This window comes from Alligator sinensis, unplaced genomic scaffold (assembly GCF_000455745.1).
Source record: "Alligator sinensis unplaced genomic scaffold, ASM45574v1 scaffold714_1, whole genome shotgun sequence".
Classification (NCBI taxonomy): domain Eukaryota; kingdom Metazoa; phylum Chordata; order Crocodylia; family Alligatoridae; genus Alligator; species Alligator sinensis.
The window spans coordinates 626,658-654,073 of record NW_005842493.1 but is presented as its reverse complement, the minus strand read 5'-3'; the positions used below and the strand labels follow the sequence as shown (position 1 = coordinate 654,073).

The following is a 27,416-nucleotide window of genomic DNA, read 5'->3' as shown; positions in this document are numbered from 1 at the left end:
ACACCTATCCAAAGCTGCAAATGTGATGGTATAATGAATCTTAAACAAACAAACAAACCCAGCACATGGTTGTGTTAAATCTTAGCATCGCAGATAGCCTATTTCCTACTGGAGGGGATGGTGACACCCATGTACGGGCCATGACTGACCGTGTGCCTGTCCTAGAGCCCGCCTCTGTTGCTGGGAGGAAGTTGTTGGTTCCCATAGGAACGGTTTTGTTTACATTCCAGGTTGCCCTGAGTCTGCTCCTCTGGGCCAAGGGAAAACATGCTTTGCTGCTGCAGGAATCAAGCCTGAAGGCACAACCTGGGGCTAATCTGGTAAAGGAAGCTGAGGGCACAGCATTTGGCTGGACATGTCAGCAACAGTCAGGCTGGCAACTGGTCCAGCAAAGAAAGAGGGGGGTTGGGGGCTGGGGGTGTGTGTGTGTGTGTGTGTGTGTGTGTGCACGTGCATGTGTGAGGTTTGGCTTATTTGTACGTGTGAGGGATGGATGTGCATGCATGCACATCTATGTGTTGAACAATAGCTGTGGTTGTGCATGTGATGGGAGAGACTGAGACAGTGCTAGGGTGAGGAATTGTTGGGGAAGTGCTAGAACAAAAGCCCCATCTCCAGCAATTGGGGGCGGTTCTGGGATTTGCTTTCTCCGTTTGATACATTTTGTTGGGATGGTGTAATGGGAACATTTCCCTAAGTAACAGATATACCTGATGATGATTTCCCTTTTTGTTCTCTTCCCTTTGCTCCTTTGTTCTGCTCTTTCCTCTCCTTGTCCTTCGGGTATTTTTTTTCCTCCACCTTTTTCAGGGTCCTCTGAGTCTCATGTTTCTGTTTAATGGGTTTCCCTATATTCACTTCCTCCTGCCTTGAACCTTGTTTTGACCTCTTGTGCCCATATATTGACACATTCAGGTAGGGTTGGAGAGAACGGTGCAAGCCCAGCTGTTGCTGTTGGTCAAGAGCAGGGGTGGGCAAAAAGGCCCGGGGCTGAATGCGGCCTGCCAGGCCATTCTATCCGGCCCGCAGAGCCCCTAAAAAATTTAGAAAATTAATATTTATCTGCTCCATCTGCCTGTCATGCGGCCCTCAAAGGCTTACCAAAACTCAGTAAGTGGACCTCCGCCCGAAATAATTGCCCACCCCTAGTCAAGAGAGTGGGAATGTACCTTTTTGTCCCTTGCATTATTCAGGGATGTTGAGACGATCTTTCATCTGCCTTTACGGTAGAGGGGGGCCAACCTTTTTGGCAGGTGTGTCCCAAAATTAACTCCCCATTCTCCCTGGAGTGTGCCACTCTGATTCCCTTCTCCTGCCTGCTCTGCTGCTCTGCTTTCCGCTCCCAGCCCTGTGCTCCCTTCTTGATCTGCTGCTATGCTTTCTGCTTCTTTCCCCTCTGCTCAACCTGCTATGTCACGTCCTGCTCCCTGCCCTGCTGCCCCTGTGCTTTCTGCTCCCTCCCCGACCTGCCACGTGCCACACACAGAGGCTGCCTGTGGCACCTTTGTGCCAGGTTGGCTGTACTTGCTGTACAGCACTGGCAGCAGGGTGAACAGCAATGCTTCTGCCAGAGGCAGAGTGTGATCTGTGCAAGGGGGGCAATGCAGTGAACAAGCAGCAGAGCTAAATTGATGGCCTGGCCCACTCATGTCTGCTTCCCCCGCAGCGTTAAATCGGTAGCCTTGTGCATATGCCTGTATTCCCTGCGGTGCTTTGAAAAGCCTGAGCAATACATACAGGGAGGCAGAATCGGTCCCAGTCACACCTACACGGTCTAACTGTTTATTACAGTCCATGCAATCAAGTAATCAGTGATTCCCTCAGCAGGGATTTGTATGTGATTTGACTGCTTTTGGTCCCTATCACAACGAGCACCTAAAGGCCAGTCATTGCAAAGTCTTCACCTGGTTCGTTCAGGCACTCCAGTTCCCCGCACCCATCCCGTCTTCTCCTTGCTTCACTTTCTTTGCCTCCGAGACCCAATATAATGTTATTCTGGTTTTCAGGTTCTCCGTCCTAGTAGCTAAGTGGTAGTTTTGTTCCTGCTTTTCCACCCGGGGATTTCAAAAGGACAATGGCAAAGCTCTTGCAAGTTCCTCCCAGGTTCTTTCCCTCAGAGTGGCACATCGCTAACAAGACCCAGTATGCCAGTGCAGAGTCTCAGAGATCCAGGTCGGAGCGAGTTGTAGAGGAGAGCCAGAGGCTGGTGGACGAAATCGAAAAAACAACTCAGAAAACCCAAAGCGACGTCAACAAGAAAATAGGTGACGATGCCTGCTCTGTGTGTGACTGGGATCGTTGGGGTTTGCACCATTTAAGGTACACCCACAAACACAGGGGATACCACTTGGTATTGAGCACTAAGTAGTAGCACATGTTGATGGCGTGTTGCTTGATGCCAGAGAAAAATAGGGATGCATTTGCTTTCAAACACTACTTTGTGATGAATTCTGTATTATAACCATGCAGGAGCTAGTCAGCCTTGGCTTGATATTTAAGTGTTATTGAGTTAAGCAAGGCAAGGAAGCTATCTTTGCAACCAGGTTGTGTGTCTTTTGGAAGCATCATAGCAAGAGTTTTTGAAGAAACCAGTGAGATCGTGGCTTCTTTGTATAACGAAGCATAGTCAGACTTGCGGGCTAGTGAGATGGGAGAGACCAGGAAAGTATTACTACCACCTAATGTAGCCATAGATGACTTCATTGACATGTCCGAGGACACACGGGAGGCATGTGGCCAAGCAGTCAGTTGCACCCAGGTTTCCTGACCCACGGTATATAAGAACTCGGAGATAAACTCACCGCAGTTATCGTAACCTGAGTCTGTTTTGTCCATAACTATGGGCCACGAGTTAACGTTTGGCTGCATATAATTAATTTTCTGTCTCCTTATTACAGAGCAGAGACTCGAAGAAATAAAATTCTGGAAGCAAGAATTAGATGACAAACTTGAGGAGCTTGTTAATGAGACAGAGGTGTTGCTGACTTTTAAGACAAGGGTAGAGAAAGCTTTGGAGAGCTGCAGAGAACCCCTTTTCATTGCTCAAGAGTGTCTCCTGAACAGGTGAGAATAAGACATTATCGAGCCATTCGAAATAATTACCATTGTGAGTGTGACTGATGAACACTGTAGCTGAGTTTGGAAATAGTGGAAATTTGAAAGCCTAAGCCTATAAGCCTTTCAGTCCCTGCTACCCTTGTTAATGATTTGGAGTTTGGAAGGCACCTATGGAAAAGATGCACACGTGGTGTTGACATGAGGTGGGATCTGGGCACCAGACTGCATTAGGTCTCGCTGCAGTTCCCCACTAGAACCCAAAGGAGTTGCAAGTCAGGCCCTTGGATGGGTGCACTGCCTTGCTAATGCTGAAGCATCCATCCTAGGGCCTGACTCACTCCTCAGTTACCCCATGACACAACAGCGTGCAACAGAAAATCAGGCGCTGTTGCCAGTCAGATCTAGCAAGTGCATGCCTTGGGTACAGTGTGCTCTAGCATAGGGGTCGTCAGAGCTGGGATGCTCAAATGAATCACACAAACTGATGGTGTTTTCCCCTTTTCTCTTAGGGAGAGGCGAGTTGGGATTGACTTGGTCCATGACGAAGTGGAACGGGAACTGATAAAGGAAGTGGAAGTACTCCAAGGGGTTATGGCCTTGCTTGAACGCACGCTGGAACAAAGCAATGAGCAAATTAGGTATAGAGGGGCCAGCCAAGGAGCAGAGCACTGAGTGGGCCCCGTGACGGAGAGGGCCTTGATGGAGCAGTTGTAGGACGAGATGCATAATATGCTAAATTCAAACCCTGAGAGAGCCTAAGCACCTGCTGAAATCAGAGTTCAGGACTTCTGAGAGACTGGATCACACCTTTTTGATTTCAGCAGAGAGTTTATTAAGAGATTGCTGGTCCAATGAGGTCCAGGGTTCCCAGGTCTCCCACCATGTAAACCCGTGTGTGTTTTGCTTTTGACCTCGGTGGGAGCAGCTTCATGCCCTACGCTTGCCAGAGTGACAGCTCACGAGTCACATTTGCAGATGAAAATAAGATTGGCCTTATGTAATTCGCCTGCTCCTGGGTGGACCCTGGGGGGGTTTCTGAGTGTCCTCTGGTGGCAAAAATGGACTCGTTAGTAGCACCATGCCTCAATTCAGGAATGAAGGAGGCCATTATTTCATTTGATTTCAGATTGACGGCGTTTAATTGTTTTCCTTCCAGGCTAAACCGTTCAGCTAAATACAACCTGGAAATGGATCTGAAAGACAAGTTCACCGCCTTGACAATCGATAACTATTGCGCCGACTTGACAAACAACACCCCTGATATCAGATACGCCAAAAATGTAGTGAAGGTGGAAGGGAAGTAAGTGGTTGTTGCCACAGATAAAGAGCTGCTTGTTATGTAGGCAGGCATCTTAAACTATCCCTGCTATATCAGGATGAGCCTAGCCCCTGTGTATAATAAGGCTTTCCATCTGTTTTCTTAGCTTCTTTTTAATTCTGCCCATCTATCGCTGTACTACCCGAGTCTCTCTTACCTGAGCAATAGCAACGTTCCTCATGGACAGCAGTGCCAGTAAATGGTTTGGATGTTAGCAATTAGTGAAAGGAAAACATTATGTCGTTGCCTAATGCGGCTGGATTTACTAATCTAGCTTCCTGTTCCACTTCTTTAATGCTACTCAAATTGCCCTAGCAGATGGGACACTAGTCTGGGGACTCGGGGGGGTTAGGATCAATTCCTGACTCGGTCACCGGCGTGCTGTATGACATTGGCAAATTGGTTCCCCACCCTCTCTTCTTCATCTCTTTGTAATGCAGCCAACACTGGCCTCTGATACTATAATGCTTCTTTCGTGTTATTCTGCTTTCCTTCCTGCAGAGTTAGCACGTGCCCATGAATACCTGCATGGGCTGTGCATCGCCCTGAGTGACCTTTTTTGTTTGATGCCGTTGTAGTTCTGTGAGCCCTCAGGACTGGATCGATTTCTCAAACATAAATGTCGAAAAGGCCGACAAACAGAGGAACAACTCCTTGGCTCTGAGGGCTTTGATCGACAGCATCCTGTCCCAGACGGCCGGGGACTTGCGCAAGCAGTGCGACACAGTGAACGTTGCTTTCCGAAATAGGGTGAAGGAGACCAAAGATGCAAAGAGCAAACTGGAGACACACCTGGCAAAGGTAAATGCCAGAGGGGAGCGTGCAGGGACTGTGTGCAAGCAGGATGGGGCTGCCCAGTTGGGAGGATCTGGAGGCTCAAGCTACTCTGCTTTAGAAGTTCAAGGAGACCAGGGTTTTCTGCACTTTTGTGGCTAAGGTGCTATTTGTTTTCCAATTTGAAGCGGCACAAGTCCTCTTGATTGCACATCCTAGAAGACAGGCGAGCTTGAGAATCCCTTTCAATCGCAATGCTAAATATTATGCAGCAGGAGCGGAGAAGCAGCCGTAGACTAATAACTGTGCATGCTTCTGGGCACGGAGGTGATCTGAGATCTGTTTTCTTTGCAGCCCCTGGTGCCAGGAGGCCTTGGGCAGGTCACTCGGACCCACATTTTCAGAAACTGTCCCTGTTTGTTTTTCTCAGGGTTTGGGTGCCCTGCCCAAGTCTCCTGAGGTGAAATACTGGCCTCATTAAAGTCCAAGGAAACAGTGCCATTCAGTGCAATGGAGCCATGATTCATCCCTTGGTTTTAGAGGTGTTCTGCTCCTTGGGTCCTCAACTCAGATGGGTTGCAGTTGGGAGTGCTCAGTGTCTCTTGAAATTAGGCCTAGATGTTCTAAATAGGATACTCAGAAATTGAGGTTCAAAGTTAACAACTGCTGTTAAAAATGTTGGCCTCCGCAAACTGTGCCACAGTGACTCCGTCTGCAAGACGGTGGTGGTAATCTTCACCCACCATTGAGAATTACTTTTGAGATCTGCAGGTGAAATGACACTGAGTTGTGAGAGGTGTAGGTTGTAGCCGTGTTGGTCCAAGCGCATGGGCAGACAAGGCTCTTTGGGTAAATCCAATATCTTTTATTAGCCCAACTCAAATAGTTGGAAAAATTCTTCGTAGCAAGCTTTTGGGTATAAACACCCTCGCACCCTCAGCTTGACAAAGGGTGTTTGTGCCCACAAGCTTGCTAAGAAGAATTTTTCCAACTATTTGAGTTGGTCTAATAAAAGATATCGGATTTACCCAAAGAACCTTGTCTGACTCTGAGTTGAGGCATTTATGGTGGCAGTTCTGAAAGAGGATATCAAGTTGAAGTCACTGGAAGAGGCAATGTGTAGCTATTCCCTCTGTTGGATTCGTTAAGGTGATGGATGAGATAACATCCCAGGAGAAGAACATTGCAGCCTTAAAGAAAGCTATTGCCGATAAAGAAGGACCTGCTAAGGTGGCTCAGACCCGCTTGGAGGCCCGGACCCATCGTCCGAACGTGGAGCTGTGTCGTGACATGGTGCAATACCGGCTGATGAGTGAAGTTCAGGAGATCACAAGCAATATTCAGAGGCAAGTGGAGTGGTGGAACAGCTGAGTGTCGGTGATTGGGCAGATCCAAACAGTTGAAGTAAATCTCCCCCACACTGACATACAAATGTCCGTGCACACTTTTTCAACATCTGGCTTTCGAAATAAGCAGAGGCCCATCATCCTGCTAAGTCTCAAGTTGTTTTATTAGAGAGAGCTAGACATTGCAGTGGTGCTTTGGTTTTCACTCATTAGATCTTGAAATGATTATTCGAGCTAACTAAAAGAACAGGTCATATAAATGCCTGTTGGCATTTATATTGAAGTCTCTTGGCTCCAGCTCTGGAAAAAAAACCCCAAAGGTATTTTTAGAGTACAACATAACTATGTAGAAAGTCTCCCATCCACTTTTACTTGAAAACAGTAATAGAAAGCGACTCAATTTGTTCAGCCTTATGGTTTATCAACCTTTTTGGAATAATGTTAATAGGTGTGAACCTAATGGGGCAGGGGAGGTATTATGCCTCTCTGAGATCTCTGCTTAAAAGAGACTCTCTGGCAATGGATCTTTTACCCCCTCTCTCTGACTCTGTCTTGGGGCTCTGCCGCTTCTGTGGCCTTGTCCTTGGGTGCCAAGGGAAAGGGTGTAGAGGAACTATTTTGCTTGGGAAGAGTTGCCAGACCATGGGCAGGGGTGTTATAACATTGCTATTTCGGAATCTCGCCCTGCTTGTGCATGTCCCCGACCATCTGGGATAGGATGCAGTTGCAATGGGATCAGAGGGATTTACAGTATCTTCCTTTACCCAGCACAGATAAGGTAGAGGTAGTAGAGCCTGGAGCCATATCCTGTCCAGTGCAGCCCCATTTGAAGGGTGGGTCAGGCAAGCTGTGGCCAGGAGGAGTCCCTGAGAGTATAAGAGCCCATTCTCCTGCAGGAATGGGCCACCTCCCAGTGGAACATTATGGGGAAGTACCCTGATGGGACCTTCACAGAGATTTCCTCCCCAGGGATTTCATTTGAAGAGTGTGCAGTGATCCTCTGTCACATAAGATGCACATAGTTACACCAGTATCTGCCTGGGTTTTTCCCTTCTAGATTAAAGGACACATGGGCACAGGCTGAGGCAGAGCTGAAGGGCCTGAGCCGCCGGCAGCTGTCCCTAGAGGAGGAGATCCAGGTCAAGGAGAACACACTATACATCGATGAAGTGCTCTGCATGCAGATGAGGGAGTCCATTTCCATCAACAACTTCTGAGACCCTGCCGTCAGCGATAGCACACTGCACAGCGGGCCAGCGTCTGCTCAGAGATGCTCCGGAGCAAGGCTGGAGCAACTCTGAGCTGTCCCTTACCAACTCAGGATTTACCCCGGGGTAACTTTGACCAGATCCCAGCCCTGTGTGCTCACAAGTGAATTAAAATGGACCTAAACTGTCCCCAGCTGCCCTTGTTCCAAAGAATACCCGAGTTCCAGAGGCTCCCCGTTAAACAATACAGTTATGGAACAAAAGGAAAGCCCTGTTTTTACAGTCACCTGATCTATTTTGGGTGCTGCCAGCATCACTTTTCAGCACTTACTGCTTTTTAAATGCTGTGGCTAAAACAGAAGTTCCTACATAAAGTCATTCGTTTTGGCAGGGATGCCAGCAAGCCTTAGATGCGATGGTTTTTCTGGTGGCTTGTGCAGTAGCCCAATACCTGCTGGCCGAGTCAGCGTGACCTAATGGATGGCATGCTGGGACCCAGGACACCCAGATTCAATTCCAGGCTCTGCCACTGGCCTGCCAGATGACCTTGGGCAAGCTGCTTCCCATCTCTGTGCCTCGGTTTCCCTTTTTGTAAAATAGTGGTAATAATAGTGCTGTCCTTAGAGATCTGTGAATGAAGCATACTAAAATGAGTTTGGCAATGAGTTCTGCTTTGCTCAGTGCCGTTGTGAGAATAATGCAAAAACGAGACAGAGCAGCAAAGATGTGGGATGGGAAGGCCCAGTTGCAAAAAGCCTGAGGTTTTTTAATCTAGGGGATTCAGGCTTTGCTTCCTACCTATTCCAGTTCTAGCAGCCTTCCCTTTCAGGGCCACTGCTAAGCCCACTGAGCTCCCCACTGCTTCCTCCAAAGGATGGGTTCAGACATTTGCGGGTGTCAGTGATCTTTATTTGCGTCTCCTCAGAAATCACCAGTGGCTCACACCATGGGGTAGGCGATGACAAAATAATTCAGCTCTGAGTCGATTAGGTCTCTGAACTTCCTGTAAATGTGTCGCAGCATTCGGTCCTCTTCGTGGGTCTCATGCCGGGCAGTGTAAATCCTGACCTGTGTGGACAGAGAGCAGTTGCGTCTACAAGGGCTACACGCAGCAGGCTCTGCCATTCAGCTAGTTACAGGGACAAGCCCTTGCGACTGCTGCAGCTTCTTAGATAAGCCATCCCTCTACTGGAAAATGGGGGTCAGGTCTGAAGTCCCGATTCAGTTTTGGCTTGGGGCTGTCTCAGAGAGCTGTGCCTCAGGGAGTGAAAAATGAGGCTCTCCTGTTTGGGACGTCAACCTCACAATGTCTGATGTGGGGTCGGGGAGTGGGGAAGGCTCCTTTCCCTATGAGATAAACAGGTGGCTCTGTCCCCAGAGCCCGTGGATCCCCTGGGATCTACATGGATCTTGGAGGATCTGCTGGAGTGACAACCCAGCTGTGATGACGGGGTTCTGCTAAGCTCCCTAGCAGCAGAGGCTATGTCCTCCCTCCATATTCAACAAACATCCCTGTGCAGAACATAAGTCTTATTGGGCTTTAAGGATGGGATTAAGGTTTAATGTGTACTTTTAGGTACATCCGTCATGTTGGGGCTGGTTAGTACCTTTCCTGACTATGCTCTGCGGGGACTCATCAGGACAGAGACCCATGTTTCAGTGGATCTTGGGAGTATGCTCCTGATCCTTGTACTTCATGTTGAAATAGTATCTAAAGAAGCCTGCGCCAGTAGTTTCAGAGGCTGCCCTTCTGTGGAGGGTTTCGATGAAGAGGAGCAGGGGAAAGAGATTTTGCAACACAGGCTTGTACCTTTATGGTGCACAGGGTGCATTTCCTTTCGGCCCGTTTTTGGAGCAGCCGCTCCATAAATGTGACACTGAGGAAGGCCCAGACTTTCAGGAAGAAGAGCCTTTCACATGCTAGCACGAGCTGCAGCAGCTCCTCATCCAATGCTTCATGTTCATGGTTGAACTCGAGGGTCAATTTCTTGAAAATTAATAACACAGTTAATTTCTGTGCAGAAGCAGAGGCCTCTCCGCTGTGGCAGTTTCATGGGGATCCTGTCAGCCAGCCTTTTCTCCTTTTACTCCATTTTGTACCTTGGGACAGTGGCACTTAACTGGTATATATGTACCTAACAGCAACACCCAGAGCATCCCATAGGGACGGACGCTACTGAAGCTCAACCGAGAGCAGTACTCGCATATTTAAGTCAGCAGAGCCCTCTTGCGGACACACGGCATACGCCAGCAGAAGGAGTTTTTCTGCCAGCCCAGCTATACTTGGCAAACGTTGATACTCTGCATCATGGTGTACGTGCAAGAGGTCTACACAACCATCACACCAAGACCTTCAGCACATGCGCCTAGGCAGGAGTATGGAGGAGTGGAGGCTGCCCTAGACCTACCATCCCCACTTTAAACCACCGAGACAGTTCAAAGGCCAGACTGGCAGTGCCTCGGTGGTTGTAGCTGTAGATTAGAGCTGCCGCTGACTGTCTAATGCCTCAGCAAGGGTGTGATTCTGTCGGGATGATGTCCCTTAGCCTTCCTTCAACTAAGGAGTACCCACAAGGTGGTGGGGACTAGGGTTTTGACATGCCCTATTCCTACCTTATAAAAGTACACACTTAGCCCTCCAGTTGGATGCAGTTTATGGTCATACCCAGGACCAGCACAGCTATATAACCTTCCCTAATGAAATAATAAGCTATGCCAACAAGTGTGCTCTTTTCCTGGGATCACCTGGTCTGTACCAGGGTTTTGCCCATATCATAGTGTTGCCTGGGGGCTGGGGGTTTTTTCCTCATCCCTGTCAATATAGCCACACCAGCAGAGCTTTGTAATGTAGGCCAACATGTAATGTAGGTGAGATTCAGGCCCATGGCTGTTTTCTCCCCTTTCTCATACATGCTGATTGAGAGCAAAGAAAATCTAGGGTTGAAAGGGAGTAATGCTTTTGGCATAAAGCCTTCCACCTGTGAAGTTCCCAAAGCCTTTTTACAGACTGATCCTCACTCAATATGAAAGGGTGTTATTGCTCACCAGAGAAATGCAACCACTTCTGGGCTGGAGAAGAGCAGCTGTTCACAAGGGCAAAGTTGAACCGCCCAATGGAAATGAAAAACTACACAGCCAGCTGAAGCTACTGGAGGAATTTAGATAGGCAGAAACATTAGGTACACTAGACTTTAGCTGGCACGCTGGACTTGCCATCTGTGGGGAAAATGGCCTTGTGAGCTTTGACCTCAAGTCAGGACTTCACTTCCACACCAGCAGTTGGGTACAAGGCCAACGTGGGCACGGCCACCCGTTCAGCTTAGTAACAGGAGAGGAGCGTGTCTCTGTCCCCACCGTACCTGTAGGATGTGCTTGTAAGCTGGCAAGATATTGGTGAGGGTGGGTCTCATTGTCCAATCTGAGTCACTGAAGTACCCGCTGCGTAGACTGATACTCCTGGCAGGGATCTCTGCTAACAGGATCCTGGCTAAACTGTCATGCTTCATGATGCTTTCAAAGAACAAGTTCACTCTGAGTTTTGGGGCTCTCTTGGCTAGGTTTGCCCAGGACATCCCCCAAACCACTTGTCCATGAGGGTCATGGATATGGCACTTGATATTTAGGGTCCAGAGAGAATCGGCATTATGTTCACACAGCGTGTCCAGCAGATCATCGGAAATGCAGTTGTAATTGAGGCTCAGGATGACCAGGTTACAGAACTTGGACATTGTCTGGTGAAACAGGGAGCAGTTGTAGATAGGGAGGTGGTGACCAAATAAATCTTCTATGTTGATTTCAGAGATAAAGCTTTTATTTTTCAAGTAGCTCAAAGAGCTCAAAAGCTCACAGCCTTCTTCCAGCGTCACCCTGGCTCCTTTCAAACTGAGATAATCAAGGTGCTTGCCCATTCTTTTTAAGAAAGTACTTAAGTTCTTGATGAACTGAATCCGGATGCCATTTTTCCAGACCACTCTGTCCAACTCCAGGTGCTGAATACTTAAGGACACCAGGCGGCTGTTACATTTGCCCAAGCGTGAAAGGAGCCCTCTTATAGTCACTTGAAATTTTCGGGTGAAGACAGCATGGTAAGGATTCAGGAACCTGATCTCGAGGTGTTCCAAGTACTTGCCAAATTTCTTGACATACCACAGAGAAGATTCAAGCTCTGATGTGTGCAACCTAGAAGGCATCCCACGGAAGGTGATGGTTCTGGTTCTCCAGAGAGACCCCGCGTACATGGCCTGACTCCATCTCTTACAGACTAAGGCAGCCCGGGATCTGTCCCTGTCGTCTAACCACCGGAACACGTGGTTCATGCAGATGTCAGGTAGGAAAGCCCAGCAACTCTGCTCAGGTTCGCCGTCATCCTCCATCAAAGCAGAATCTAGCCTAGTGGTCTGCAGATCAGTAATGCTTTGGCTACTTATTTGCTGTCCTGCAATGGATCAGTATATTCCAAGTGACTAGAAAACTCCAGTCTCTACAGTCAAAAGCAACAATCCATTTTTTACCTCTTTACATCCAAACTGGTGACCAAATGGGCCTGTGGGTGTAAACTGTGATCTAACCTAAATTGAAATGGAGAAAACTGATGAGCAGAATACCCTTATGCTAAAAGGTGCTGACAGTCACAGACCTGATAAAAGCAACAGGCTGAGCTTTTACCCTTGCTACCGGGATTGAAGGAGCAATTGAAGCCCTTTATGTTGTGAGAAAATTGAAAACAATGGAGGTTTACTTCTGGAGTCACTAGGTCAGGTGGGCCAGATACAGCTAAAACAATGTGGGTTAATAGTTTTACTTTACTGCAGACCCTGGAGTGAAGGTATTATTTTGCAAGGCTTGGGGGTGGAAAAGTGTGAGAGGCAGAGAGCTTCTTGCAAGACATCAGAAAGCCAAACATGTGTTTCCACTTAGAAAAAGGGCTTGTTTTTAACTCAAATTGTCTAAGTCAGGCAAAGCCCTGACAAACACCAGGCAGCGTCCATGGGAGTTAGCAAGTGCAGTTAAAATGTACCAGCTAACACAGGACTACAAGGGAGTCGGGACCACATGAGTCCAGTCTCTTGACATTGCAGAAACCATATAATAGCTATTAGGTCCAAAAGAGCCCATCGCTGCAAACCCGTATAGCACAGGCCAATTCCCCTTCCAGATAGTTCACGTGAACTGGCTAATTTAAGACCCTATTTAACTGGCAACTACAATCAGCAGCAGGGGAGAAGGGTGGGTAAGCAGTGGTAGTGTTACTCCTGTGGGCTTTGGAGCTGCTTTCCTGCCATGGGAGGTAGGTCAGCAAGGAACCTGCTCTGTCTTTCAATTTGGCTTGGAGGGACTTTGGGTGCATCTTTGGCAGATGAATGTGACTACACTGGAGAAATTCCTGATTTCTTCCTCTAATGGAAACAATTTGGGGAAACCCTGGCAATTTAACTACTTGAGCTAAAGGACCAAATATTGGAGCAACACCAAAAGATACAGGTTCAGGTCTTGGCCTCCAAGAACGGCAACATCAGTCGAGCATGGACTTCAGGAATCAATTGGTTAAATTTAATATCCACCCAAACACTACAAGCTCCTGGAAATTACCAGCAAGACTGGAGATGGCTCTTAATCATGATTAAGTCCTCTCTTGAGCAGCCTGTCCGCATGGTTGGTGCTCAACCGTGGAAGAGTTTCTTTTTTTTTTTTTTTTTGGACAGCAAAGGTTAACTGGGATGCCTGACACAAATTTGCTGATTTTATTTTTTTTTTGGATTTTTTTTTTTTTTGTTTTTTAAGCTCTTCTATGTGAGTACCACAGTCCATCATGGAGGGTGCTCTAAGGGCCTGCTGGAATCAAAGGTAATTTCTCTACTTGAAATATCACATTCCCTCTGCCAGGGAAATACATGCTAAGCCATTCAGCGAGCCAGTCCGTCTTGGGGATTCTGGCAGCACGATCCAGGGGATGGGGAATGCGTCTGAAAGTTATAAGACTTGATGCAGAAGGATTGAAGCAAAAACGTGATGCAAGAGATCAGTTAGTTACCAGTCATGCTGCTTTGTTTGGAAGGCATTCAGACCCTCGCACCGTTCCTCGTCCGATCTTGTCCTGACAGGGCTCACTGGGCACTGAGAGATGGCATGTACCCAGATTCAGCCATTATGAAGGAACAGCAGGGCTCTGTTGTGATGTCATGCCTACAGCCTGCCTTATCCCTGTGTAAATGGGGACGTAGGCAGGTGGCCAGCCCTATAAGGAACGGCTGTAAAGGCTAAGTAGAGAGAGAGGTTTTTCTTTTTTTGTAAAAATATTTCTCTCTCTATCAGGTTATATATATCTAACCTCTTACATACTTGGGAACTCGGTGCCAACAGCACACAAGGAACTCAGGGCTGGTTTCAACCCATCCTTCCCTCAATGCACATCCTTCAGCAAAGAGATGCGATGCAGGCTGGCTTCTACTAGAAGACAGTCCTTTGCATCAGAACTTCTATAGACTGCTGAAGGCTATGGAAAAGGCTGCAGATGCTTGCAGTTTTTGCATGTTGGGTTTTAATCTGTAATGGTCTGAGGAGTCTATATCAAGTGTATGGATTCTCTTTGATATTTTAGACCCTCTGCATATCTGTGTCAGATTTCAAGCTCTGGTTATAATGCTGAGCTGGTTTGCTCTCCCTGCTGTCCTTAGCCTCCTTGAAGTCAAACACAGGAGAAATGTTTGCACTTTATGACAAAGGAGGGTGGTTAAACTTGGCAAATGCCCAGGCCAAACCAGCTTTTCAAAGGTGAATTCCACAGGGGAAGTGACTAAGCAGCAGTTCCTTGGTATTGGCTTTGATCACCTGATGAGGCTCATTAGGAGGCTACCTGAGAAAGGGATGTGGAGAGTATAAAAGGAAGCCTGGGCTACTGGAGAAACTATTTTAGGCTTTGGAGCAAGTTACTTGGAGGAGGGTGGAGCCCTGGACTCCTGAAAGGACTCTGATATAAGTCCAAAGAGCAGCTGAGTGTGCTGCAGGAATTGAGACAAACATGTATAGTTATTATTTTGTCTGCATTTATCTATGTATCTGTGCTTGTTAGAGTCATTAGTTTTTGGAACCTGCATTGAATAGATGTTTTTGAAGGCTTCAGCTGTCTTCTTCCCTGAGGAGGTCAAGTATATATCCAGAAGGTTGGAGCTGTAGGAGAGAGTGCTTGGACCGTGGGAGAATCTGGAAGGCAGCACTAGTCCTGGGTGTCTAAATTAGTTGGGTGGTGGGTCCTGTTGCTTGGAAAATGTAACGGGCAGGGGTGGGGCCCAGAGGGTGAGTTAACACCTAACTCGCTCACTGGGCAATGAGTTAACACCTAATTGAGATGAACGGGGAATAGTTCCCAGCAACTTGGGCTAAAGTTGCAAGCTGCCCACAGCTGTATCGGTGTCACTCCAGGTGATGATCACCACAGCTTTAAAGTGTTTGGGGGTTTTTTCCTTTTGTAACCAGCAGTTTCAAGATTTATTTATTTATTTATTTATTTATTTATTTATTTATTTATTTATTTTAATGTAGACTTAGATTCTAGGCATCAGCTTGGCTGCTCCACTCAAAGCCAGGCCTATTTATCCTTGATTTCTGGCAAAAATAAGTCCGTGCCCCAAAGACTCCACTCTAGATCTAGACTCCATGATCCTGGGTGCTTTGCAAATGCTTGTAGATAGACATTATTTTAGCACATGCCATTCAATAGCCTTTTAATTAACAATTTATTACAGTAATGCCTCAGAATCCTAACTCTGGCCCAGAACCCAGTTGTACTAAGATCTGCAGAGATACAGAAGACAATCCTCACCCCAGAGAGCTGACCTTCCAGTGGTGTTAGCCCAGGTTGATGATGGTTGGAGCTGTAGGAGAGAGTGCTAAATGCGTTATTGGCATCCAATGCATTTAGCATCCAGGGTGCTAAATGCATTATTGGCCCATGCACATGTTGAACACAAACCCAGGACACGAAGTAACCGAAGATGAAGTTGCATGCAAAATGAGTTGGCTTTAATCTTCAGAGTCACTGTATTTTATTTTTTTTTCACAAAAGCAGTTGCATGGTAGTTTGTATTACATAATGTACAACTGTTTGCTAGTTTGAGTAGGATGTTCAGAAAGAGGTGACCTCTTAAAAGCCTGCTGGTCTCTTGGGTGGAAACAGTGAGTTTGGCTGTTTCTGCAAATACAATTTTGCAGAATGTTCTCCAAGTTATCTTTCAGGCTTCATTTCAGCAGTAAGATTTGATTTACTTGTGCTCTCCTCATCTAGGTATGGGTGGCCTGAAGGAAGGGATATCCAGCAGGTACTCTTGGCTTAGCAGCCTGGCTTTCTCGGATACTGTAAATCGGCATCCATCCCTTTCCAAATTTGATTCGGGTTACCCAGGCCAGAAAGCACTTACTCTCGCGTACTTGCCCTGTATTGGTTCCAGTAGCCAATGTGCAGGATTGCACATAGCTAGAAGTGCTCCCAAAACACATGGAGATGGATTAGCAAGAGTGCAATCCACACATGTTCACACTTAAGAAAGTGCACTCAGGAGTCACTGGTGCTACTCCCCCACTCACTTTGCAGCTTGAACTCGAGCACCGTTGCCCTCACTTTGTTCCTGTCTGGGTGCTGAACATACCTGTGATGGAGCGTGTCCAGGCACAATAGCTAAACTCCCCCAAACCCTTTGAGGGGTCTGACAGCAAACACTTTGGAGCACTGGGGCCCAACCCATGGCTTGTAGGTAGTATGTGGCCTGCAAGGCTCTCTGATGTTGCTCACGGATATAGAAAATGAAAAAGGATGATGGTGCCCATTGTGCATCGCAGCTCGACGGCTACAAATCACTGGACATTGGCAGTGGCCTCAGCAGAAGCGCTGTGGACTGAGCTCTCTTTACAGGTACTTTGGTACAACTTCAGCTACAAAGTCTGCGTGGAGCTGAGAGGAGAATTTGGCCTTTAACTTCTTCAGGAATAGGTGGAGCTGGTTGTTACCCCTGTTGTTGTGGCAGAGCCTGCTTTTGTTCACTGCCATGAAACTCAGAAGGTGGAGAGACTAGGTGAGGCCCACCCATTAATGATAAGGTTGTTAGGTCACAGTTGTCCCAAATTGGGAGGTAAAGTAACAGCAATCCCATTTAGTACAAAATACATTTCAGAGAGTGGCTCTTTGTTCTCTGTCTCGTTTAGGAAACGTCACTTTTATTCTCTAGGGATAAAGCAGGTTAATGTCTGTGCACTTGCAATGCCTTTACTGAAGCTGAGCTGAAGCTTGGAACTGGTGGACGATATTCATTTCCAGTTCTTCCCAGAAGTGCCTTAGAAAGACTCCTCTGTAAAACAAAGAGATAAAACATAATTGTGTTTCTTTGCTAGGACTGGGTAGCTTACAATTTCACGTCCCCCTTTTTTTTTTTTCTTTTTTGGCTGAGTTCACTAGAACAGTCTCAAGTAGTACAAGAAAAGGCGGTATAAACCATGTCATTAGACAGAGTTATTTCAAGGTGAAGTCTTGTAATTCATAAGCCAGCGAAACTCATTTCCTTCATATGGAAGTAAATCCTGCCTTTGTTTTAGTTGCACTGCATCTTTTAAATACACTGTGTACAGGGAAAGGCAGCCTTTTGGGGTTTAGTCTGGCGCAGACTCTCTGAGCAGTCTCTGCACCCTCTTTTCTTTTTGTTTGTTCTTAATGTGAAATGCAGGTAATTGTGGCTGAAATGACATAGCTCCTCTTTGTCTATGCAAACTAATAGTCTTCCATGGGAGGTTTGCCTGAGTAAGAAATGCAGGAGTAGGCCCAATGTCCTTACAGTTAGCACCCAATTGTGCCTGTTTTTGTACCTGTATAACTGTGTTCGCTCGGGGTAGAACCAGCAAAAAATATTCTATCTCTAATGTGTTTGCTGTTACACAGTATAAAAGTGCCTTGGCTCCTTTGTACAGGAATAAGCTATCCTGACATAACCAACATTGCATTGGTAAAACTGTTCTAGGTAGGGGCAAGGGTACTGTACTGCTTTAACCAAGCTGGTATAATTAAAGTGGGGCGTGTGTGTGTGTGTGTGTGTGTGGCACAAGCATTGGCAAGCATTAAGTAAGATGCAGTTACTTAAAACCTGTCACTGAGAAACAATTTTATATCATACATTTATGAGTGCTAAAAATGCATTCTGCTGGACAGCTGAGACCTCATGCTTTACAAAAGAGAGAAAATAGAGTTTATATATAAATTCGTACATGCAGTTGAATTGGGATTATACAGATGCATTTTTAAGCAGCCTGATGGGACAGAGATTCTGAAATGCTGCGGTAACTTGTGGTACTTCAGTAGAAAGAGCATAAAATCAATGTTAGAAGCTACCAAGTTCTAATTCTTCCCTGCCGCGGGCTTTCTGTGCGGCCTCAGGCAAATCCAATACAGCAACAGGTAAATCCAGCTGGTCCCACTAAGTTAGGGCAATAACTCTTTACCTTTTTAGACTTAAGGCACCCCTTGCTAGACTGGAGGCACCCCTTATGTAAGCGCTTAGTTTTCATTCATTTTTTTGACTACAGAAAAACAATAAAGAAATTCTGCTGCGCAAACAACTCAGAAAGACTATACAGATTATAATCCCCAAATAGAACTGAGAGAACCTTAATTTATTTTGGTGACCTTCATTCACTGACAAATGCCATTTGGGGAGATCCAAACCAGTGTGTAAATCTGAAAAATAGTTTATGCTGGAACTTTTTTTTTTCCCCAATTGAAGAAGTCAAATGATTTTGTTTCAAAACCAGCACCTTCTTTCAGAATTTAGCAAAATTCATTTTCCAAAGGACCACTGAGCTCCAAATTTAATCTATTTTCTGCCTTCCTCTTGGTTTTCTGAGAACTAAAAAAATTCCATTTGAGGTTAACTTGTAACAATTTTTTTTTTTTTTTTCCCCCTCCTGTTTGCCCCCTATACTGACAAATGGGTTGTGTAGCACTGTTTCTGTCACAGTGGATTGTGTGGCTCCATCAAAAACTTTCTTGACATTTTTACTTCAGTGCCATGCAATTCTTTGACCTTTTGCACTTCCAGAGACACTTGCTATGTGAGATCCTCTATTAATCCAGCATTTAGTAGCTATAAATGTTTCTCTTAACTGAATTTTATCCCATTTTATTGGAACAACCCGGTACCTTGTTTCTCAGGGCTTGACTTTGATTTCCTCCTGACGTTTTGCAATGAAGCTGAATGAAGGCACTTGATCTAAACAAATAAAAATAATGCTGCTAGAAAGGAATAGTACCCATTGTTTATTCATACTTGTTAAAACACAGTAATCCCTGCTCCATGGTAGCTTTGTTGTTGCTACACCTTAAATATAATCGTCCTCCTTGTTTGGAAATGTCCGAGCCATTGGAAGGTAAGGGAGGTGAAGAGCACTTCTTAGGATCTGACCCTTGAGTCTGATCCTGGTTTTTAGTTCCTCTGTTCCTGCATTAGAGACAGAGCTCAGGGCAAAGATAGTTTTAAGCTGCAATTGCCACCTCTGTATCCAGAAGCTATGTAAGAGCATGCCTATGACCTCCTGTAAACTGTGGCCATCCCTAAATGCCATTGCAGAGTCACAGGTGGTGTGTGACCCCACGCACAATGAGAACCTGTATGTGGTCTTTGTAAGTGGCTTTGTAAGATGGCGAGTGGCTTCACCCCAGATATATTTGCTCCCTGAAGAAATAACTAAAAGGTAAGGACTTTGTGCCAGATTCTCATTCAATTAATTTCCATTCCATGTTACTGAAGAAGGAGGAGTCACTCTCTTGACATTTGTATAAAGAGAATGGTCCTTTGTCTGCTCTGTGTTTTTTATAGCTGGGCATATTGCCAGCTCTTAATACAAATATGATGGGAGAGACTAGTGGTGAATGGGATCTAAGGTATCACTGGTATAGCCTAAGGTCAGTCCAAAATCCCAGCGTATCCCAACCGCCTCTGTTTTTCTCAAACACCAAGAAAGCCCAGTGCGGTTTCTCCTTTTTCTGTAAGGAGAGCCCTTCTCACCTCATGCTTCTTGAGTGTTGGCAGTGGGAGGAGGATATTGCAACGGGCACAGGTCACCAATATATCATAATTCCCTGTGTCTTCAAGGGCCTGAGGCAGTACCGGATCCAGAGTGGTCGAGAAAGCCGGATGGCCAGGTGACTTCTTGTTCTTGGGTGGTTTGAGTGAGGTCCGGGAGGCAGAGGACAAGTCCTTGTCCTTCCCTTTTGGACGGACATCCCTCCATGCGGCCGCATTCACGGGGGATGAAGTGGTAGCTGGAAAAGCAGCAGTGGGTGGCAGAAGCGGGCTGGGATTTGTAGCTGACAGGCTGGCGAGACTCCCCACCAGTTTAGCGAGTGGACTGCACTGGTTCTATGGGAAAAAAAATCCAAAAGAATAAGGTAACTTAGCAAAGGAAATGACCAAGCAGCACAGTGAGGATGGGTGCCTCTGCTGGGAAGTAGGATGTGTCTGGACATAACCTAGGAAAGAATTAAAAAAGATGGAAAATAAGTTGAAACTAAAGAGTTTGACAGAAGGGCTTGCAGATCAAAGCCACAACTGTTTGGGAAGGGGTGGGCCTCAGGCTGTTTTATAGAAGGAGGAGGTTAGATAGGTGCTCCACAGAGGAGTGGAGGAACTGCCTTGGGAACCACCACAGCCAGGGCAACATCTCTTGTTAACTCTCTTGTTAACTCAAGAATGGCAGTCTTCTGAAGAGGCAACTGCCCAGCAGGAACCGGGGCTTTTCTCTGCTACAGTGGTTAAGCAATAGGAACAGCTGCAGCTGCTATTATCTAGGCAGACAGTGGGAAAGGCAAAGGGGTGTATTGGTGCTTCCCACATGCCCTGTTGCATGATGCTTCAGCTGTAAGAGAAGAGAGCCTTGCAGGTACTAATTGGTGCTGGCACTAACAGTGAGGCCTTCGGGACACAAGGGCCAGCGTCGCTTTTGCAACGCATTCACAGGGCAGTAACCTGCAAGCTGCGGAAAGCAAGCAGCCAAAAGACCTTGTCCTACTCTACCCAACACGTCGCTTCCCACAAAAAGAGCCCAGTCAGAAATGAGGGCCAGCCCCGATTTGGCTTTCCAGTCACTTACCAGATGCTGGAGGAACTGGTCATCTGGGAATGACTTATTGCACAGCTGACAAAGTTTGTCACTGAGACCTTCAGAGAAGAAAGGGGGGAGAGGTTGATTGGTAATGTGGGACTGACTGGTTATGGAAATAATGTACACAGACCCCAAAGCCTCATGACTGACCGTCTAGGGAGACAACAGATCCAAACATTATTGAACTTCCCCGCACCAGAGCCTAAGGCTGGGTGGAGGTTGACTTTCACTGCTGGTTGCTATCAAACACACACAGATTCTCTTCTTGCTGAATATTAGGGTGTAACTGGGCCTATCTCTGCCAGTGCCGTGCTATGGAGGAGGTATATATCCCTGTCAACCAGGTCTTGTTTTCTCTTTGCAGAATCGCTGGCGAGGTTCACAAACGATCACCTCTAGTCAAGTGCCTGCCTGACGGGTATCTGCTTTGATGTAATACAACACCGTCCCCACCCCCAAGAGACTGTGAGGCCACTGCAAGTACATATCGCCTCTATTGTGTGCCTCATTTTTAGTATTTCAGTAAGAAGACGGGCTTCCTCAGCTGTGCTGTTCTTCGGTGCCTCTGTAACCAGACAACCCGGAAAACACTCCTTCGTGTTAATGGAAAGGGACTGCAAAGGTCATCTCCAAGCTGCTGGGAAAGGGTTAGGCAGGAGGGGTGACCTAATGGAGAGGGCTGTTGGCTGAGATTTGAGAGAGGGGTTCAATTCTTTGTTTGCCCCTAAATTAGTTTAGGAACAGCGCATCCCACATCTGTGGCAGGGGAAGGTTGTACTAGACGGCCTCTGTCTCGTCTAACCCTTTGATTATACTGACTTTTGGAAGAAGATGGCTTTCTGTTACAAAGGGCTGATAGCAGGAGAGAAGTGAACCCGATTACATGAGCAGCCAAGGTTGGTAAATAAGCCCAACCCAAATGACAGTGTGAGCTGGGCTTCCAGCTTGTATGTAGTGCGTTTCCAAAGCAGGTTGGGAAAGATGCTTGTTCACAGTCGCTTGCACTAGTTTGCATTAGAAACTAGATTGTTATACTCAAGATGGGATCAGTTGAATAGGATTGGAGTGAGCCCTGATGTACCAAGGGCCCTGTCTTCCCAGTGTGTGCACACCCAAGACTCTCCTTAAAATCCATGTGAGCTGGGGGCGAACAAGGAAGGGGATGCTAGCCCCTGAAACTAAAAAGCAGGTGGGTGTGATACTCATACTAAGATCCTGTTAGGTGTCGGAGCCAAGCTATATAAGTAAGGCTCAGCGCTTCTCAATTATGCTTCTGAAAATCCAGAGCAAATCAAAATTACTCTGGATTTACACTCGCTGATGTAATACAGAATAAAATGTGGTCCTTCAACTGGTCAAGATAAGCAATAATCCTTTGTGATCCTAATCGCAGGGCCCTTTCACATGTTCAAATGAAAGCTGGATAGATGCCAGCTATAAACTTGTTACACATTTTCAAGCACTAGCTTTGTAGCTGGTTGGCTCTTTTTTTTACAGCTGGATGGACATTTTTATGGCATAATTACCCTGCACATGTGGCTGCTCTTACTTTGCACAAGTGACCAGTCTGAATGTATTGTGCGATTAACCACAGTTAATTGTATAATATATGTAATGTGTGGCAGGGGCCACATTACACAAGGCAACCTGCATTACTGGGACTCGGAGAGTGTAGGTGGGAATTTTCCATGTGATTAACGGATACTGTAGTAACGTGATGCTGTGGGTGATGACAAGGAATTTGGGCTACCTGAGTTTAGAAGAACCAAGGTTTCTAGAGGAGTCGCATTATTAATTTGAAAGTGAATCTCACCATGATTTGAGAGCCCATCACCACTACGACAGATGTCTTTGTGCTGGTCCAGGTCCTTGTACATGATGTATTTGTTACAGCCGAAACACTTCTCAGTTCGACTACCGCAGGAATCGAGGTGCTCCTGCAGCTTAGCAAAGGGCATTTCTAGCTCGCAGAACTTGCATTTCATAACTCGTTCGCTGCATTCCACGGTCTGCAAGTGAATAGTCGCAAGTGTTACACCAGGAGTGGAAGCCATCTCTTTGTAGTGTCTCTAAGAGAGATCAGCCGGGTTGGATTCTGGTCTTGCACACAGAGCAATGTACTCACCTCATGGTTCTCCAGCTGGTATTGCTGCAGGCTTTGGTGACAAAGCTTACACCTGACCTGAATGAAAAGGGTGACAGAATAGTAGCATACTTAAAGGAAAATAAATGACAGTTTATAGAGAATATTTCAAGTTATCTAATGAACCTGCTACCTCTGTAGGTGAAATCGTCCAGGATGGACTCCCTGCTATTTCCATCTTTGGAAAGCAAATAGGGAACCTTGTTCCTATAGGAACTGAGCAATGTGTAGGATTTTCCTGTTCGGGCAGGAGTTCATCATGCTACCTGCTGATTATTCCCCGTGTTTATTGGAGATTAACTTAAATACAAAAGAGCAGATTCTCAGACGGAGTCCCTTGACTTGAGTGCACAGTTGCCCTTTGGGGAGAAGGGGGCTGTGGACAGAGCTATAGTGTTGCATCGGGCCCTGACACATCTTCTCCTCAACAAATACAGATGCTCGTGGCTGTTCGCCGTGCAGCAGCATAGCCCGGCGTGATTTCCGTGCATCTCCTAACTGCAGGAACTGACAGTCAGAGTCTTTGTTGGAAGGTGAAGAGCTCTCACCTGCTTGTGTGCATTTGCCTGATGCTCTCGCATTTCCTTTTGAGCAACAGCCTCTTTGCAGTCTGGGCAGACAGTGAGGAACCGTTGGCAGTGGATCTCGTGCAGAGAGAAATTGGCAGCAGACACATCTTGTTTACTGTGTGACACGGAAAGGGAAAGAATATTATGGGATTGGATACGACTCACCTGGCCGATCCCAGAAAACAGACATCAGGTATTTATACTTGTGTCTTGTTCAAATGAAGCCTTCCAAGACTCAGCTCCGTTACGGAGGCTTTACTCTTTTGCTGGGGACATCTTTAAGAGAACAGGGGCCCTGTTGGGTGATGTGGGTCCAAAATGAGAGAGTGCTTTTACGTCAGTGCAAATCAGGAATAACTCCAACTGAGTTACACTGGTGCGAGAGCAGGATTGTGCCCTATGATCAGAGGGGACCAGCAACATCTGGATTCACAGCGTTCCAGGGATAATGCAGGCAGTGTTCAGTGGCTCCAGGGCTGGAGGTCTATAGTAGAGGCTGGGTGCTAGTTTCTTTAAGCTATTGCTTTGTGAAGGGATCCCAGACATTAAAGGGAGAACAGAGGGATGGACAGTTTGCCCCCCACAATAGTGACCTTTTTGGCTTATAGCTGGAGAGCTAAGTTGCCTTGATACCAGAAAGAACCATTGGACATAAGGGGAAACTGAGGCAGGGACCGAGTTTGTACTGGGTTGTGTTCCAGACTGCAGGAAAACACCCACAGCTTCATCACTGATGGGAATAACAGACTGCATGTAGCCCAGGGGTGGGCAATTATTTCGGGCGGAGGGCCGCTTACTGAGTTTTGGCAAGCCATCGAGGGCCGCATGACAGGCAGCCAGGGGCAGATAAATATTAATTTTCTAAACTTCTTAGTGGCCCTGCAGGCTGGATAGAGTGGCCTGGCGGGCCGCATCTGGCCCGCGTTTTGCTGACCTCTGATGCAGCCCCTGCCTTTTTAGGGCACACCTCCCCGGCGGGCAGGTTAGTCCATAATTATGGAGCTCTCTTTCCCCTCTCTTTGAAGCCGCTTGTCCTGGGTGCTGGACACGCAGCACTGCTGACCCAAGCTGCCCCTCTCTGCCAAATCTTTTAGGCAGAGAGGTCCTAAGCAGCAGGGCAAGGGACACAGTAGGCAGCAGAGAAGCACTGCTTGATCTTGCCTGGGGGATCTAGCCGTCAGTCAGGGAAAAGAAATTGTCTTCAAAATACTTAGATGTTAAAGGGCAACACAAAGCAATCGGCTGTTCCGATTTGTTTCCTTGGCCTCCCCTCGGCTTTCTCTGTTCAGGGAGAGAAGCATGCAATACCCACCCCGAAAAGGAGATCAGCAAAGCCCCTGTGCCCCTCGGGTATCACTGGCACTTGGCAAAAAGTAGGGATTTCTTACCAGTTTGGGCAGAACTTGCTCTCGTCTTCCATGGCTGCTCTCGGGCTCTGCCCCTCTTTCTTTTTCACTTCTTTAATCTGACAAGAGAAAAATGAAACTGAAACTGCCGGTCCCAATAACCAACCCCAGACAAGGGCTCGGCCAAATTTTTTTTTCTCCATGCAAAGCAGGAAGAGTGGGAACCAACAGGGAGCAGCATTGTCCAGTTCCTGTCTCGGCTCCTTCCCACAACAGTTTCAATCAAGAAATGTAGTGTCCAGGTGACCCGGGGAGGTGGAAGATAGTTTTGCCCTACTCTTTCCTCTGGCTCAAATGAGTTTGAATACGCTTTGTCTAGCAGGCAGGACTCTTTTCTGTAGCTGCTCGAGGCTGTTGGGGGACGAGGGATATTTCACCTGCTTGGCTTTAATAACAAAGCTGCCTCTGGGCAATTTATGAACTGTCAAATCTTGGATCTGGCCCTATCCTCTCCTTCCTTTCTATTGCCATAGATTTTCTTCCCTCCTTAGCTGATCATGATTGCTTCCTGAAGACAAAAATGAGCAGTAAAGCCTTAAACAGACGTCTCCATGCAAGGCAGAGTGGCTTCCTGGGAGACCACAAGAGGGAGTTTGAAATCCCTCCATCTCTCTTTCATTTCTGTCTCTATGGGCTCTGCTAGGCAAACTTTGTAGGATCCCTGTTGTAGGACGTGGAATAAATCTATCGGCTCGTTCGGTCTGTGCCTCAGGCAGACGCAGCATCTAGTCACCTAGGACATAGTTTCTCAACCTGTGGTATGTGTACCACTGGGGGTATGTGAGACACAGGCAGGGGGTATGTGGGTACCCCGACGCAATCTCTCTTGCCCTCTTTTCCTCTCTCTCTCGCCCTCAAATCTATGGCAAAAAAATTGGTGCAATTAAAAAAAAAAAATAAATTCCCCAGTAATAACTTTGTGTTCAGCCCTCCTAGCTTTGGCCAACATCACCTCTAGCCCAAGTACATACTTGAGTTGTGCAACCCTGGTGCAAAAGGTGGCAACCCTACCCACATCAGATCAGACTTCTGTCACATCATAGCCTTATATACACAGCCCTTCTTCCAACATATGGCACACATTAGTCCATAAATATAAAATCCCCATGTTGGGGTTCTTATTGAAATTTTCAGAAGTTAGGGGGTACTTGCTACTTAAAAGGTTGAGAAACACTGCCCTAGGAGAGGCAGCATCTAGATTTGATATGACGTGAACGTCTACAGTATTACTTCGGCTCCGGGCAAAGAAATAAGAAAGAAAGTAAGATGACCAAAAAGAAAAAGCTCTGCGTCTAGGACATTTTCTCCGACGGTGTTTTAGAGGGAGCTTGGCCCTCATGGTAAACCTTAATGACCTTTTCCTTACAAAAGCACAGCTAGTTTCTGTCCGTTCATAAGGTTTTGACCTCACAGATAGGACCTAGGGTGGGAGTCCAGAACAGAAGGGGAGATGAGGCCAAATCGGAAACAGATTTGCTGAAGAAAGAGAGAGAGAGAAAGCATCATTCAAAACTAAAAAAAAAAAAAATGGATCGGTTAACCCGCCCCGAGTTACTTTGGCCCTGAATCGTGCAGAGCAGGCCTTGGTCTTCTGACTCGCAGGGAAGGTTATCTATAGCTCCTAAGCCTGGGAAAAATTACCTCCTCCTTAGACATCTCCCATGGCGTCTGCCTCCCCAAGCAAGAGCCTGGGTTGTTTTTACAGCTGACTTGTCTGTGACCATGTGACAGAGGCCATTGTTCACTCAGCCAATCAGAAAAAGGCATACAGCCTAATTTCCAAGACAAGTTTCCCATTGACGTTTGGGCGCTGTATCAACCCACTGGAAACGGAGGCACGACGAGCGCGCTGCCGGGGGTCCCCCATCGAGGCTGAAGTCGAGCGTGGGATAGGATAGATCGGAGCTGCAGATCGGGGCCGTGCCCTAACAGCAACGCTGCCTTGCCATAGAGCCAGACCCTGAATCTCACTTCCAGCTCACCAAAATCACACTGGGGTTTGGCGTTCTCTAGTAACCCTCAGCGCCTTTCAAGTGATCTGAGTTGTGAACAAGACCCAATGTTTAACATGGAGGCATCGAAACGCCTCTTTGCCCTACCCTAGGACCGGTGATGGCCAGGGCGAGAGGGGGCTGCTTCTGCTTACAGATGTCCCTAGTTTGAAAGGAGGAGGGGACAGCAAGGAAAATTGTTGACAGTGGAAATCATCGCTTAGCCTTGGCCCAGCACACTTTGTGCCTTGACATTTCTGGCAAACGACATATTCCCTTTTTTTCCTGGAAGAGCAGGCTGACTGGGCTGTGGCTCCGTTCTGGGAGCAGGAATACACGTGTGGGGTAGGATGTGCCTTTTTGACCATGGAGCCAATAAAATTTGGATGAATAATAAAGGATTTTTAAGCTGTAAGTTTTTCTGGGGGTAGGAACAACGCATAAGTGATGGGATAGTAATGGCATTC

The 27,416-nt window shown here is 46.9% G+C and overlaps 3 protein-coding genes across 3 annotated transcripts in view; 1 reads left to right on the top strand and 2 right to left on the bottom strand.

Moving 5' to 3' along the window:
• Positions 1-244: 244 nt before the first annotated feature.
• TEKT1 (tektin 1) lies at positions 245-8,338 on the top strand. The gene is made up of 8 exons (XM_006031290.2): positions 245-320; positions 2,007-2,264; positions 2,898-3,063; positions 3,567-3,695; positions 4,214-4,357; positions 4,954-5,176; positions 6,299-6,495; positions 7,553-8,338. Exons 2-8 carry the CDS (start codon positions 2,075-2,077, stop codon positions 7,710-7,712), a joined length of 1,209 nt encoding a protein of 402 aa, XP_006031352.1. The 5' UTR covers positions 245-320; positions 2,007-2,074; the 3' UTR covers positions 7,713-8,338.
• A 304-nt stretch (positions 8,339-8,642) lies between these two features.
• Positions 8,643-13,832, bottom strand: LOC102379708 (F-box only protein 39). The gene is made up of 4 exons (XM_006031289.2): positions 13,735-13,832; positions 11,063-12,138; positions 9,514-9,690; positions 8,643-8,771 (listed from the first exon to the last, which is right to left on the bottom strand). The coding sequence occupies exons 1-4, from the start codon at positions 13,760-13,762 to the stop codon at positions 8,643-8,645; spliced, it is 1,410 nt and encodes a 469-aa protein (XP_006031351.2). The 5' UTR covers positions 13,763-13,832.
• A 1,740-nt stretch (positions 13,833-15,572) lies between these two features.
• The window catches only part of XAF1 (XIAP associated factor 1), a 15,384-nt gene continuing 3,540 nt past the window's right edge, over positions 15,573-27,416 (bottom strand). The window contains exons 2-9 of the mRNA XM_014523473.2: positions 24,941-25,017; positions 23,532-23,667; positions 22,966-23,022; positions 22,654-22,849; positions 20,829-20,896; positions 19,745-20,098; positions 18,880-18,949; positions 15,573-17,041 (exon numbers count right to left, since the gene is read on the bottom strand). Of these exons, the coding sequence (XP_014378959.1) occupies positions 17,028-17,041; positions 18,880-18,949; positions 19,745-20,098; positions 20,829-20,896; positions 22,654-22,849; positions 22,966-23,022; positions 23,532-23,667; positions 24,941-25,017 (972 nt within the window). The 3' untranslated portion in view covers positions 15,573-17,027. The remainder of the gene's footprint in view (positions 17,042-18,879; positions 18,950-19,744; positions 20,099-20,828; positions 20,897-22,653; positions 22,850-22,965; positions 23,023-23,531; positions 23,668-24,940; positions 25,018-27,416) is intronic.

Bases quoted from the DNA above. Each gene is read 5' to 3' on its own strand.
- TEKT1 (XM_006031290.2), top strand. From the start codon at position 2,075: ATGGCAAAGCTCTTGCAAGTTCCTCCCAGGTTCTTTCCCTCAGAGTGG. The intron at 2,265-2,897 runs GTGACGATGCCT...TCCTTATTACAG, and splicing joins CGACGTCAACAAGAAAATAG to AGCAGAGACTCGAAGAAATA. The intron at 6,496-7,552 runs GCAAGTGGAGTG...TTTCCCTTCTAG, and splicing joins ATCACAAGCAATATTCAGAG to ATTAAAGGACACATGGGCAC.
- LOC102379708 (XM_006031289.2), bottom strand. From the start codon at position 13,762: ATGCCTTCCAAACAAAGCAGCATGACTG. The intron at 12,139-13,734 runs GTAACTAACTGA...GATCCATTGCAG, and splicing joins CAAACAAAGCAGCATGACTG to GACAGCAAATAAGTAGCCAA. The intron at 9,691-11,062 runs GTACGGTGGGGA...TTAATTTTCAAG, and splicing joins CTTACAAGCACATCCTACAG to AAATTGACCCTCGAGTTCAA.